Raw genomic sequence first — 14117 nt, 5'->3', positions numbered from 1 at the left:
TTAGTGATGTGAAAAAACATCGATGCATCGACAATCGATGTTTTTTTTGGCGATGTTTTCCGATGTTTTCCGATGTTTTTATTGATACCGATGTTAAGCGATGCATCGATGTTTGACAGAACATCGGGCGTTAAATTTCACAACATTGCAGAACATATGGATACACTGCCACATAGAAAAATTCGCGAATTTGTTTTATTTTTTACCCTGTGTTTGCAATGCCAAAGTAAGTAAATTGTTGAAAATATATATAAATATAGTTATTTGCAATTACAAATGTATTTATTCTAGAATAACAACAAAGACAAGCTTTTGCTGGAGGCACTTTACAAAAATTGATGGAAATAGCGCAAAATGCAACATTTGCAACAAAGTTTTGAAGACTGCGGGTAACACGACCAACATGAAGGACCACCTGCAGTCCATTCATAAAATAGAACAAAATGTTGAAGAAATGTTGTTTAAGAATTGAATTAACGAAAAATAACGGAATTAGTAGAAAACATCGATACATCGATGTTTATAGCCGATGTTTTACACAACATCGATTTATCATTTTGCAAACATCGATGAACATCGACATCGAATTTTCGACCCAAATTTACATCACTAGTTTTTATAATGAAAGCGGAGGGCTGCCAGACCCCAACAGAAAAAAATAAACATATAAAAGAGCAGCCAGTGCTGCCAGTAGCAGTAAAAATTTGCTTATGCATGGTAACTCAGCAGAGAAGGTCACTTCAACTTTTGAACCCTTTTACACACACTAGCAAACACACACACACGCTCTCGCAGTCACATATGCTAGCCTGTTGCTGCCTTGTGATTCACAGTTGTTGTTGTTGCTGGTCATTTACGCCCATTTAGCCACATTTAACAAAGTCAACAATAAAGTCAAAAAGTTTTGTTGAAGTTGTTGTTGCTGCTGCTAAAGTTCAGTCGAAACGATAATTGCCAAAAGTTTTGGCCAGAAGCCTACCCACTCTGGGCCCGGTCAACAGTTATCAGTTTATCGAGCTGCTTTTCCGTTCGGCTCAAATTGAATAAACATCTAATTTCTATGCTTGGCTCTGCCCGGAGACACTTCTCCATAGACCATTAAATCATCATCATTCGCATTTCGGATTACGGAGTAATCGTATTTAGGTTTCAGGCCTCATTAGCGACGACAGCAGCAGAAGCTGCAACAGGAGCAGCAACAGCAACAGCAGGTGTCAATATTAATTTACTACCTGCTCAAGGATATTCTGCTGCTGGCTGGAATTTAGCTTTTCAAGCTTGGCAACCAGATACATCTGAGTGGGCCGTAGGCGTGCGGAAGAGCTGCTTCATATTTTATGGAATTTGCGGTCTCTGCGGTAATTACGGTAAAGCTAGCTGAGAAAATGTATACAGAGAATATGGAAAGAGTATATATGTATGTATATGTATATAATTATGTATATATAAAGTAGATAAGAGGAAAAGAAAATGTATAAAGAGAAGAGAAGCTACAGAAGTTGACTTGGAAATAAAGACAAGAGATAGACAAAAATAATAATTCAGTTTAATTAATATCTTATTTATGTAGTCAATTATGAAGCACACATAGTAAATATATCGATCAGAAATCTTTCCCATAATATATGTGATTTACTTCTACTGTCCAGTTCCATGTAGACAGTTGCATTAATCTAGACAAGAAGACGGATGTATGACAAGAAGCGAACAGAGCTAGACTTGATAAGATATTTAGATGGATCCACTTGGCAACCGAATGGTAGCACTCGCCATTAATATGCAGAGCAGCTTCGCTCGGCTACGTCTTGAAGGCTGCCTAGTGGATCGGCCCATTAAAGTGGCTAATGGAGCGGCTGAATTATTCGGGCAGGCGAACGTTGCGCATTTTTAAGCAAGGCCACAACAAATGGAAGCGAAAGAATAAATAAACAGGCACAAATATTTCAATGAAACTTAAACTTTTATTTTAATGTCGTAAACAAAATCACAAGCTGTTGGTTGAGGTATGCGATATGCAAATATACATATATATACAGGGATATATATTTATATTGAACTACACACACTCTACTTCTTCAGCAGCAGAGGGGCGGCGGCATAAGGGCGTGCCAGATAAGGAGCGGCGAAAGGTGCGCTGTAGGCCAGAGGAGCAGCGGCAGCATAGCGAGTGTAGGCGGCAGCGACTGGAGCGGTGTAGGCAGCGGCAACGGGGGCGGTGTAAGCGGCGGCCAGAGGAGCGGTGTAGGCGGCGGCAACTGGGGCAGTGTAGGCAGCGGGGAATGCGGCGCTATGGGCGATCTGGTGGGCGGTGTAGCTGGAGGCGTAGGGTGCCACGTAGGCGGCGCTGCCGACCACAGCTGGTGCGGTGTAGGCCAGGGGAGCGACAATGCCGGGCTTGGCAGAGGCCACAGCCACAACAGCGAAGAAGCAGACGGCGAACTGGAAAGATGAACACAATTAGAGCTGGAACTGGAACTGGAGCAGGTGCAGCAGCAGGAGCTGGAACTGGAGCTGGATCTGAAGCTACTTACGTATTTGAACATGTTGATTGTTTGGGTTTGGGATAGTTGTCAGCTAGTGAATGACCAGTTGATTTGTGATGCCAATTTGAAGACAGCGCTGCGCTTTTATAGCCAAATGCCGAAGCGTCAGCACTTACACTTTTCATTGGTTTTCGGGTCTCGCTGGCTAGTTGGCTGTCTAGCTGCTGCTTGGTTATGCGGAGCACGCGCAACGGTTGCCAAGTCAACGACTGCCAACTGACGAAGACAATGCTGTCCATGTTGCGCATGCGCAATTCTTGGCCAGCGAATAATGTTGTTGGCTTGGACTTAATGTGTCTGCGTGCCTGGCGTCCGTTACATTTGACTCGGCCATGACCTTCAGCTGCAGCCAAATGGCTTGCCAGCTGGGTAATACCGCTCGCTCCCGAAACAGTAGCACACCAAATGTTGCTACTAAATGGTGTGATTAACGATATCACAGTATACGAATTGCATTTTAATTTTATGTGGAATAAATAGCTTGTGTAAATGTGGTAAGTGTTGCCAGATTGTTCTTAGGGCAAGACGAGCTGCTTAAGAATTGGGGCATTTTGTGTGTAATTATCATTTGGTATATTTCTTTTTGGTATATGAGTGTTGTTAGTGTGTGTTGGCTGCGAGTGTTGCCAGAAAGCTTGCAGCTTATTGTGCATTTTTAATGTGTCATAATTAATGCGTTTTGAGTAGTATTTGGTATATTCATTAATTTCAAACAAAAAATCGCATAAAAAGACCAATTTAGCGAATTTTTTACGGCAATTCTCACTGATTTACGTTTTGATCAACAAGCATACAATTATTTGCAATATATATGTAAATATGTTCTATTTAATTAAAGCTCAGCTATTTCCATATGCTGTCAATTTCATGCAATATTTCAATACAATGTTTTCAACTATTTGCCGGCACATATTTTCAATTATTACGTATACGCAATTTCAATGAATTTTGCGCTCAGCTTGATTAACTGTTTATGCGCCATATGCACATAATATACCATACAATGGGTGCCCCGCACGCGTACGCACCAATTACCATAACTAATGCTCCACCAAAGACCCTATCAATGCAGCCAAAGTACCTAAGTGCTTACATATACATACATACATATAGAGCTTACACATACATCCATATTTATGTATAGGGATAAACTCAGCTCACGCCGTCTGAAATTCAATGGAAAATTAATTAACAAATGTCATAAATTGCAAAGGGGGGAGAATAAAAATGTGCGATATGCGAACCCTTGACAAACTGCGCTGAGGGTTGAGGCAAATGCAGCGCTTAAAAACTCACTAATTAGACGTATCGAGAGGGTGTGTGGGTGTGCGTTTGTGTACGTGTGTTGCTGTCAAGGTGTTTACAACACACACGCACACACACACACACAAATGCACAGTTGCACACACACTCGAAAAAGTGTTGAAGCGTGAATTTTGCTTAAAAATGCCAATTACGCGATTTCGCAAGAATCGAGCGCAAGCTGCGTGGCATGCGGCATGTGGCATGGATAGGGACAGGGGCAGGGGCAGGGTGTAGCTGTGGCTGCAGCAAGGGTTGGCTTGTAGTGGGTGTCTGTAACATGCCAACAAAGTTGTCCTGCAAATATTTCAGCTGCTCCTGCTGCTGCTGCTGCTGCTGTTGATGATGATGTTGCTGATGTCGCTGGAGCATTTGTTTGGCTTCCTATTGCTGGCGGCTTGCCTCAAGTGTTTGCCTAGTGACTGTGCATATGCAACAGAGAATATTTCGCAGTGGGCGTGGACGTGGGCGTGGGCATGGCTGACGCCCACTAAATGCACAATCATGAGGCAGCAGCAATTGAAATTGAGCTGCAGCAGCAGCTGCCTCATATTTGTCGCCATCACTTGACTTGGGGGCGTGGCATGCCGCACAATGTGGCGACGCTCACATTGTCAGGCAAATGGCGCATATTGGTTAATCCGTCTAAAAGCTTTGATCACACAAAAACCAAAACCCGATTTCAAGTGCGACGCGACAATTCTCAAGTGACCCAACAGCGCTGGCAACATATCAAAGGAGTTGCCCACGCCCCACGCCCCACGCCCCAGCTCTCACTCCCTCTTCTCTCCCTGCTGCCCGGCTAAGTGGCAGCGAGTAATTAAAAGAGAAATGTGCACAAAAAAGGAGCAAAGCAACAACAACAACAACAACAACAAGACTGAATGAAAAAAAGGAAAGCCACCCGGCACAAAGCACAACAAGGACTTGGCATATTCGCTTCCTCTACACGCTCCACAGTTAACTTCTCCTGCTCCTCCCCCTCCCCAGCCTATTGAACCCTGCCTATGTACTCGCTTTATTGCCCCTAATAAAGGCGTCTAGCGGCTGGGCGTGGCAGCAGCTGTGCGAGCGCGTTAATGCGTCGCTCAAGTGCCGTAAAACGTGAGTGACACACGCACACACACACACACGTATACGCACTCACACACACAGCGGTCTATTATAAATTTTGTTTTGAATTTGTCTAGAAATGCGTGCGACTTTTGACGGCGATGGCTGCTGCCTTTAAGTGGTTTCAACAAATTATTCATGATAAAGTGCCAACAACAACAACAACAACAACAACATCAGCAGCAGCAGCAGGAGCAACAACAATACCTACGCAACAGGATTGAGCAATTGCTTAGCTGTGCGAAGGCCATAAAAACCAGGGCTGCAGAAACAGAATATAAAATCGGAGTTAAATATGATAGGTGTATATATAAATGTGATACTTTTATGATATATACTGTATTAGTATAGATATATTAATTGATATATTCTGCGGAGTCAAATTCGATTAATTTCTTGAAATATACCTTTAAAATAGTTAAATATAATATAATTTCTTACTAAATTTATAGCTAGCATTATTATATATAGAAATCTCTTCAAATATCTCATTTGTTATATCTCTTTCATTTACTCTAAATATTCCATTCAAATTATTATTTGAAACTCAACTTGACTAAATTAAATGTTTTTACGCTCCATTTGCACCCAGCATGCACTCAAAACTTTTTAGCCCTGGTACAACTCCTTTGTTCTGCCACGCCCCCAGTACAACTCCTGCCCTTGACTCATGCCTGAATCGTGCCGAATATTTCCAAAGTTGTTTTTTTTATTTTTTTATTCTATAATTGGTTTATGGCTTTTGTAGAGCTCGAGAGGAAGCCGCATTTCAATTGCTTTTCTTTTATTCATTCTTTTTTTTTTTTTTTTGTGTCGCAAAAACCTAATCAAATTACCAAAAGGCCGACGCGCACGTGCCAAATGCGATTTACATGCGACAACACCATCAACAGCAACAACAACAACAACAACAATAACAACAGCCAAATATTTGGCCCAATAAGCTGAGCTGTCAAGTCGCCGTCAGCTATGCCCGTTGCATTTGTAAGTGCAACCTTCAGTCGAGGGCCCCTTCAATGCGTCACCCGCCCAAGAGGCGAGGCTCCGCTATAAAAGCTCCCCAGTTGGTCAAAATCGATATCAAACAACGTTCACAACTTTTACAGTTAACAACCAACCAAAAAAAACCAAACCATCAACATGAAATTCGTAAGTAGCTCCAGCTCCAACTCCTGCTCCCGCTCCAGCTCCTGCTCCTGCTGCTGCACCTGCTCCAGTTCCAGTTCCAGCTCTAATTGTGTTCATCTTTCCAGTTCGCCGTCTGCTTCTTCGCTGTTGTGGCTGTGGCCTCTGCCAAGCCCGGCATTGTCGCTCCCCTGGCCTACACCGCACCAGCTGTGGTCGGCAGCGCCGCCTACGTGGCACCCTACGCCTCCAGCTACAGCGCACACCAGATCGCCCATAGCGCCGCCTTCCCCGCCGCCTACACTGCCCCCATTGCCGCTGCCGCCTACACCGCTCCAGTTGCCGCTGCCTACACCGCTCCAGTTGCCGCTGCCTACTCCGCTCCTCTGGCCGCCGCTTACCCCGCTCCTCTGGCCGCTGCTTACTCCGCTCCTCTGCTGCTGAAGAAGTAAGGCGCTGACTGAAATGTGACCATGTCTTGACATCCCCAAGTGTAAATAAACAATTTCGCATACATCCAAATCCAACGGCATTAACTTGGTTGAAATGGAGTTCGAACTTTGGGTTTGGTCTTTAGGTTCGAGTTAATGCTGGGCTGGCACGACTCACGCCTCAGTGTGCTTTGGCATGGCAACGAGTCGTTTGATACCCTGTAGCTAAAGTCGTTGACTGACATGCTCCCGCTCCAGCTCCAGCTCCTGCTCCTGCTCCTACTCCTGCTCCTGCTCCTCCTCTTTACTGGATGGCCTGCAAGTCATTAGCTTTTCGCATCTCTGCTGCTATCGGAATTTAAGGATCTGGGCAGCGCAGCTGGCGCACTTTCTACTATTTAAAAAGGGATTTCTTTTATATGAAATATGCTTCCTTTCAGCGCTTCCTGCCGCAGCGGCAGTCGAGTTTTCTGCTTGACTTTGCCCCATCCCCCTGCGGCCCTCCCGCCAGCCTGAAAGCGTTGAAAGCTTGAGAGGTGCCCCGGGCAACGCAGCTGGAGACTGATGAAGGCGACAGCGTTGGAGCTGCTGCTGCTTATCATAACTTTGCCATCTTTACCTCTGCCTCTGCCTCTGCCTCTCCCTCCCCCTCTCCTCTCCACCCTCTGTCCCAGTCAGGCTCTTAGCTCTGCTCATCCTGTGCTCAGGTAGTAAATGCCAAGTAGTTGTAAAGTTTTGTGCAGCGTAAGCGGAAAAGTCTTGTAAAAAAGAAATGCCAAGGGCGTCCGGGAGCAGGAGGCGGCAGAGTGGAGAGCAGGCACCCGGCAGTGGGGAGCGGGATAGTGGGATGGCATCCAGGATAGTGACTGCAGCACTTTCACAACTTCACGGCAACAGATAGCGTCCAAATTTAATGACCTTTTATTCAATAAAACAGCGTCAAGCTGAAAACTTTGCTGCCTTAATATCGCCGTGTTTCCCGGACCCACTAATGCATTGTGCCCTGCGGACAGCTGCAGAGGGGCATGATTGATGGCAGCGACTGACTCGCTGGCTACTGCACTCTTATTCCTCTATTCCTTGACTTTGTCTCAGTTCAATTTGAGCGTATGTATGTGTGTGTGTGTGCATGTGTGTGAATGTGGAGTACAAAATAAAAATCAAATTGAAGCCTGTTCGCTGGTTCATAATAATATTTAAATATTTTTTTACGCAACATAAAATTTCATTTATTCAGTAAGTTGGCTGCAAAGAAAATGAGGGAAAGGGAAATGCGAAAAGGCCGCAATCAGAGTGAAAAACTATTTGGAAAAAGCTCGCAGCATAATGAGAAATGCGAGCAAATGTTTTTCTTGCTTCGCTTTTGTCTGTTTTCTGTTTGTTTGTCTGTTTGTTTGTCTGTTTGTTTGTTTTCAGCCCAACTGGCAGAGCAATAAAAATTGAGTAAATAAAATTTGTATTCACTTTATATAATTTTGACGATTTTTCAAATCAGACAAGCACACACACGCGCACACCTGACTAGAAGACACACACACACGCACACACACACAGCTGGCACAATCTGCTGGGACTGATGCCGTTTCGAAATAAACACAATCATGTGCAAACGTGTTTTCAAATGGATTACATGAATAAAAGATTTATACACGTAAGGTAAATCAGTAGCGGGTTACCAAGACACACACACACACACACACACACACACACAGAGAGAGAGTGAGAGTGGGAGGGGGAGAGTCGAAGCAAGACACATTCTGAGACGGCAGCTAAAGGTAAGACGTGCAGGTGAAAATATGCGCACATGTAAGCAAATTTCAAAGGACCAAATAGAAATCCCACAGCCAATGCTGCCAGCTGTGGCAGCCAGCAGACAAGCTACACGCTTTCCATATACATTAACATATACACAGATGCAGATACAGATACAGTTACACACACAGAGATACAGCTACAGATACATCTACAGAGCTGCAAAGAAACACGTGTATATACGGCTGCCTTTTTATTGATTTGCTTATTATTCTATATATGTGTAGGTATATATATGCATGTGTGTGTGCGTGTGTGTGTGTCTTCGTGTCTGTGTTGATTTCATAAATGCTTTTATTTTATTTACAGCAGCCGCCAAAACGAATCAACGCAAAAACAGCGTAAAATTTTGAGACTCTCACACACACACTCAAACATACACACACACACACACACACACAGTCCGACACACGCACACACGTAATTTAATCAATTTTGTCGTTGAAGATACACCTCTGCTCGCTCGTTTATATATATTTAGTACATATATGAAACAAAGCAACAGGCTCAACGCCTCAAGTACGGATAGTAGGCGGGATACGCGGCGTACGAGCCGTAATAGACGGGCGTATACGCATACGCCGCATAGGCCGGATAGTAGGCGGCGGCGGCGGCGACTGGGACGGCAGCTGCCGGTGCAGCGACGGTGGCATAGCCCACAGGCGTGGCAGCCAGCAAATGGGGCTTGGCCGCGCAGCTGCTCAAAGAGAGCAGCAGTGAGAGCTGTCAGAGGAAGAGAGAGAGACAGGGAGAGTCACAGTCAGTGAGAGAGAGAGAGAGAGCTGATCATACTCACCAACAGCACCTTGAACAGCATTCTATCCAGCCAAGTGTTGCACGTCTGATATCCAAAATTTGATTGACAAACTGAGCAGCCGTGTCAATCATATTTATAGCCTTCGCCCAGTTGGTCGGGCTGTCCACCTGCCCACCTGCCCGCCTCTCCGATTGGCTGCCCAGCTGACGTCACGCACTCAGCCAGGGGAGAGCGTGAGAGAGTCATTAATATGTCGCTGCCGAGCGCAATAAAGCGCATAAATTATATTGTAATGCTATATCAAATTGCTAAATAAAAGAATCGGCAATAAGAACTACGATATTAAGTGTATGCTAATACACGAATACCCTGGCTAATTTGCTGGCCACCTATAGCACCAGAAATACCCCTTCATATACTATATAATACTCTATCACTTATATATGTATTATGTTTAAGTTGTTTCTTAAAATCAACAGTCATATAAATGTAGTTCCAATATTGTAAGGAAACACATTCAGCATTCATACAACATTTACCAACACTGTTTGCAGCCTTTACTTACTTTTGCTGCTTTGTGACGGTGCAACAGTTTTCCACAGTTTCTTATGATACTCCACCTTTCTCAGAGTACCCATCAATCGTTTTGCAACACTACTCCACGCATACATCCTGTTCAATCCCTCTACCAATGCATGATACCCCATGCCCACACACACGCACACACTTTGTAGAATTTGCAAACGTTTCGGTTGCCTTCTTTGGACTGTCATTCATTACAAATAGCCCCAGCCAGCGCTGAGCAGCTCCACTGAGCGCCCGCCCCAAGGCCCGCTCTAGCCCTAGCAGCGGGGCCCAATGTCTGAGTTGCCTTTGTGCATAAGATATTTGCGTTTATTTAGACGTTGTAAAAATTATAATTATGTGTGCGTGCCATGCATGAAAATGAGCTGAGACAACACAGAGAAAGAGTGTGTACGAGAGTGAGAGAGAGAGAAACAGAGAAGAGAAGATATAATACAAAAGAAAACTGAAAAACAAGACCATATTTTGCGATCAATTCTATTAGATAAGCCCTGTGGGCGTTGCCTTCAATCGACACGACTCTAGGCCACAAAATTCGCAAACTGAACAAACAAACGTTGATGATGATGTTTGTTGTTGTCGCAGTCGTTGTTGTCGTTGTTGTTGTGGCAGCTTGAACTATGAAGCGACGCTGGCAGAGGCTGGACGTTTGTGACAAAGTTAAGCAACATGTTTCACAAGCCATAAATAATTAATTTATGCAGCCGCAGACGGAACGCTCTGAACGCTGTGTGCAAAATGCCTAAATATAGACCATAAATTTGCATAGTCAGAAGCTGATGAAGCCATTTGCCACATACATGCATGCATATATGAGAGTGCAGATACATATATATCCTATTTACTATACCACACACACATACAGTGTGTGCTGCATATGTATGTAAGCTGGAACCCCAAACTAACTTTGATAAGTTCTCATGAGATTGAGAAATTTAGTTTTATAGAGTGAACTTACTCATAAAGCAATTCTCTCCATTTAAATATTTTACAAGTTGATCAACACTGGCTGTATTGGGCTTGTATTAAAATAAAAACTATACTATGAAGTATCGCATTAGCAGTTAGCTATAATTCCTAACAAACAAAAATAATAATAATAATAATAATAATAATAATAATAATAATAATAATAATAATAATAATAATAATAATAATAATAATAATAATAATAATAATAATAATAATAATAATAATAATAATAATAATAATAATAATAATAATAATAATAATAATAATAATAATAATAATAATAATAATAATAATAACAATAATAATAATAATAATAATAATAATAATTACTTAAAGTATTTAATAAATATACTAAATAAATACTTAATGGTACTCATTAGTATTCTTTAAAAATCATGCTTGTCTACTTTATACATACAAGTAAATCTAGCTATTAATGTATATAAGAAATACTAAAAAGTATTTATATTGTATTCCTTAAAAACGGCTTTTCAGTATTCGTTTGGCTAGTATTTAAAATATACTCAACTTGCTTGGTCCACTTCAACGTTGCTCCACTGTGGCTGTGGCAAGTAAATTTGTGCCGCAGTTACTTCAGCAATGCGGCAAGTTCATTGACCATTCGCAATTGCCGCTTGACCACGCCCATGCCCACACCCATAAGCAGCAGCAGCAACAACAATTGCAACTACACAACTGCCAGCAACTGCTTTTGGCGACATTTCCATTTTATTTCTCGCTTTGCTTGTTTCCGTTCGCTTCTTTTATGCGCTCGCTCGCTAATTTCAGCTGCTTACAAAATGGCGGCGGCGTCGTGCAGCTGGCAGCCATTTTGTTGCTGCTGTTGTTGTTATCGCTGCTGCTGCTGTGTGCGCAGTGTTGCATAATTAAAAAATATTAGCCGCTGTTTACGAGCAGTCTTTCAGCTGGCAGCTCCCGCGGCCATTGTTGCTATTCAGCTCGAGATTACTAATTAAAGCATCACAGAATTTGGAATTAATTAACAAGCAGCTGCCTGCAAAAGAAATAAGCACTTGCATTTATTAATTTTAGTTTACAATAAATTCTAAACTTTTCAATTTCGTTTCTGTACTTAGACTTCTAATATTTAACTGATTTTTTAATCATTTTGCTATTAGTTTTATATTATATATCCTTTTTATTTATTTTTTATTTTTTAATATTATAATTATTTTATTTTATATTATTATTATTATTATTATTTATTTATTTATTTATTTATTTATTTATTTTTTTATTTAAATTCTATTCATTTTATTTTTCGTTTTAATTTGATTTTCTGACTAAATTTCATTTACTTTATTTCAATTATAATTTATATTACATATTACACGTCTTGAATTTAATTTATATTTAAAATTAATTAATTAATTTAATTTAAATTTGACAAATGGAAATTTTAAAATAATTTATTCAACGGTTTTTCTAGGGTTACATTGCAAGTGATCTGCCAATGCTAGATTTTGTGCCCAGAAGCAGTGCATCTCGTGCTCGTGGCCCTGGCCCTGGCCGTGACCATATCCGTGGCCATAGCTGATCTGGCTGGCGCTCATCTCAGTGTAGATATTTTTGTGCTGCACTATGTGGGACATGTGGAGGAGCATGCGAGGGCGAACGCGTCCCGGGTTCCGAGTGCGTCGGAGCCGACTGCGCGGCACTGCGATAGCCATCAGAATACGTCGATAGGTCCGCCAGCCATTGCTCCGATCGTACTCCTGATGAAAGTACTGAGGCACCTTGTTCTGTATCTGCCAGCGTGCGAGGCGAGCATGTGCCCGATAGGCTGCCACTTGAAACCCCAAGGCCTGCGCCATGATCCTCGGGTACTTGGGGTGCTTGCGCAGCTTCCCATTCTTGTGGTAGTAGATGAGGCATTCGCGCCGCAGCTGCTTGTTGCGCCGGCGCAGATACATGAGGTCAGCATCGCTGTTAACACGCCTGGTCGTCTGCCCAGGCGATCCCCAAGAGGACTCGAGCGAGCGCCTCGTGGTGGGCTCTATGCGCACCATCTCCTTCTGCCTACCTGCAGCACTCACCAGACGCTTCTCTGTCAGCTCGCTCGACACCCGACTGGAAGCACTGTCCACACTCTGCATTTGCTTGGAGTCCTCTTCGTTGGATTTGATGATTTCCTTGAACAGCTGCGAGTAGCTATGCCGCGAAGCACTCTCATTCACTATGTTGATGCTCTCTTCCGATATGGTAGACAGCGGAGATCTGTCTAGCCTCTGCATTGACTCGATGACGGCCTCTACCTCGAGCATTCTCTTGCTCTCGGCCGCGCACAGTTTGCGCTCAGTCTTGCTCTGATAGCACTCGTGCGAATCGAACGTCTCGTAGAGCGTCTGATGTGAGCTGCTTCGTGCAGAGGCCGAGTGGCTCGCAGAATTCCTCTTGCTCTCCTGTGCGAGGGTCGCCTCTTCGAAACTGGAGCGGCAGCTAAACAGACGCTTGATGGATGCACTTCGATTAGAATCGCTCCCTTCTTTGACTGTCGTCGACTCTTCAGTTTCAAACTGAGAGGCTGTCTGCATTTCGCTCTCAGGCGGAGAAGGTGTTTGCACTTCGCTCTCAGGCGGAGAGGGTGTCTGCATTTCGGACTCAGGCGGAGAGGGTGTTTGCTCCTCGTGTATAGGTGTGAGGACGTGTGTGGAATACGTTCTATTTGTAGCTACAACAGACAGTCCCGTATATGCGTCCGTCTCAGCCGGAGAGGGTGTTTGCACTTCGGTCTCAGGCGTGGAGGGTGTTTGGGGTTCGGTTTCATGCTGAGAGAGTGTCTGCTCCTCGGGTATAGGTGTGAGGACGTGTGTGGAATGGGTTCTATTTGTAATTACAACAGGCAGTCCCGTATATCCGTCCAGTACTTCGTTAAGATTCTTGCCCATGCTGTTCACGTCCGTAAAGGGCACCTGCAGGTAGCCAATCTCCTTCAGATGGCCGTACATCAGCAGCATCAAACTGTTTCTGGCCCACTTTTGGGGCTTGGGCGCAGCAAGGAAGATCTGTAGCCAATATGAGATGATCTCTTGATCCGACTCGCTGGCTTCCTGTCGAAAGACCGGCTCGTATTCCTCCAGTTGTTGGGCGAAATGGCGATCCAACCATTTCTCATTGGGTTCCTTCATCATTGCCTGTATTCAATCATAAAAATATATTTATTTTTTCCAGAGTGAGAGAGTTAGAAAACTAGATATAAACTGCTGAGTATCCAAATATAGATTGAGCTCAGTCCCCAGGCATAGTTGCCCAGGTTAGCAAGTGGCTTCAAGAACTTGTCAAGGACGCTGTAGCAGGCCATGACAGGATTATGATGGCTGCCTCCAGGCGAACTGCGACCGCGCATAACTTTCCCGACCGCAGGCGAAGGCATCGCATCAAGTGGAGCACCAAGTGGTGCTGCATGCACCTTGAAGTGCCACAAACCAACGCCATGTCATTCACAATAAGCACAAA

At 43.6% G+C, this 14117-nt stretch overlaps 4 protein-coding genes and 1 long non-coding RNA gene across 5 annotated transcripts; 2 read left to right on the top strand and 3 right to left on the bottom strand.

The window, feature by feature from the left end:
- Positions 1 to 5: 5 nt before the first annotated feature.
- Positions 6 to 1952, top strand: LOC122757523. Its single transcript, XR_006357583.1, has 2 exons — positions 6 to 226; positions 292 to 1952. It is a non-coding gene; the product is annotated as an uncharacterized LOC122757523 (long non-coding RNA).
- LOC6586469 (vitelline membrane protein Vm26Ab) lies at positions 1942 to 3046 on the bottom strand. The gene is made up of 2 exons (XM_002012047.4): positions 2532 to 3046; positions 1942 to 2439 (listed from the first exon to the last, which is right to left on the bottom strand). The coding sequence occupies exons 1-2, from the start codon at positions 2541 to 2543 to the stop codon at positions 2068 to 2070; spliced, it is 384 nt and encodes a 127-aa protein (XP_002012083.2). The 5' UTR covers positions 2544 to 3046; the 3' UTR covers positions 1942 to 2067.
- A 2960-nt stretch (positions 3047 to 6006) lies between these two features.
- LOC6586468 (vitelline membrane protein Vm26Ab) lies at positions 6007 to 6605 on the top strand. Its single transcript, XM_044009832.1, has 2 exons — positions 6007 to 6107; positions 6212 to 6605. Exons 1-2 carry the CDS (start codon positions 6099 to 6101, stop codon positions 6533 to 6535), a joined length of 333 nt encoding a protein of 110 aa, XP_043865767.1. The 5' UTR covers positions 6007 to 6098; the 3' UTR covers positions 6536 to 6605.
- Positions 6606 to 8445: 1840 nt separating this feature from the next.
- LOC6586467 lies at positions 8446 to 9214 on the bottom strand. Its single transcript, XM_002012045.4, has 2 exons — positions 9123 to 9214; positions 8446 to 9049 (listed from the first exon to the last, which is right to left on the bottom strand). The coding sequence occupies exons 1-2, from the start codon at positions 9141 to 9143 to the stop codon at positions 8834 to 8836; spliced, it is 237 nt and encodes a 78-aa protein (XP_002012081.1). The 5' UTR covers positions 9144 to 9214; the 3' UTR covers positions 8446 to 8833.
- A 2823-nt stretch (positions 9215 to 12037) lies between these two features.
- On the bottom strand, positions 12038 to 13900 carry LOC6586466. Its single transcript, XM_002012044.4, has one exon. It carries the CDS (start codon positions 13790 to 13792, stop codon positions 12071 to 12073), a length of 1722 nt encoding a protein of 573 aa, XP_002012080.2. The 5' UTR covers positions 13793 to 13900; the 3' UTR covers positions 12038 to 12070.
- Between the last annotated feature and the right edge of the window lie 217 nt (positions 13901 to 14117).

Source organism: Drosophila mojavensis, unplaced genomic scaffold (genome assembly GCF_018153725.1).
Source record: "Drosophila mojavensis isolate 15081-1352.22 unplaced genomic scaffold, ASM1815372v1 contig_74, whole genome shotgun sequence".
In the NCBI taxonomy this organism is placed as follows: Eukaryota; Metazoa; Arthropoda; class Insecta; order Diptera; family Drosophilidae; genus Drosophila; species Drosophila mojavensis.
Note: the sequence above shows the minus strand (reverse complement) of the source record. Positions and strands in the feature narration are given on the sequence as shown.

Excerpts from the sequence above, each read along its gene's own strand:
- LOC6586466 (XM_002012044.4), bottom strand. The coding sequence starts at position 13,792 with ATGATGAAGGAACCCAATGAGAAATGGTTGGATCGCCATTTCGCCCAA.
- LOC6586467 (XM_002012045.4), bottom strand. The coding sequence starts at position 9,143 with ATGCTGTTCAAGGTGCTGTTG. Across the intron at positions 9,050-9,122 it reads TGCTGTTCAAGGTGCTGTTG|CTCTCACTGCTGCTCTCTTT; the intron begins GTGAGTATGATC and ends TTCCTCTGACAG.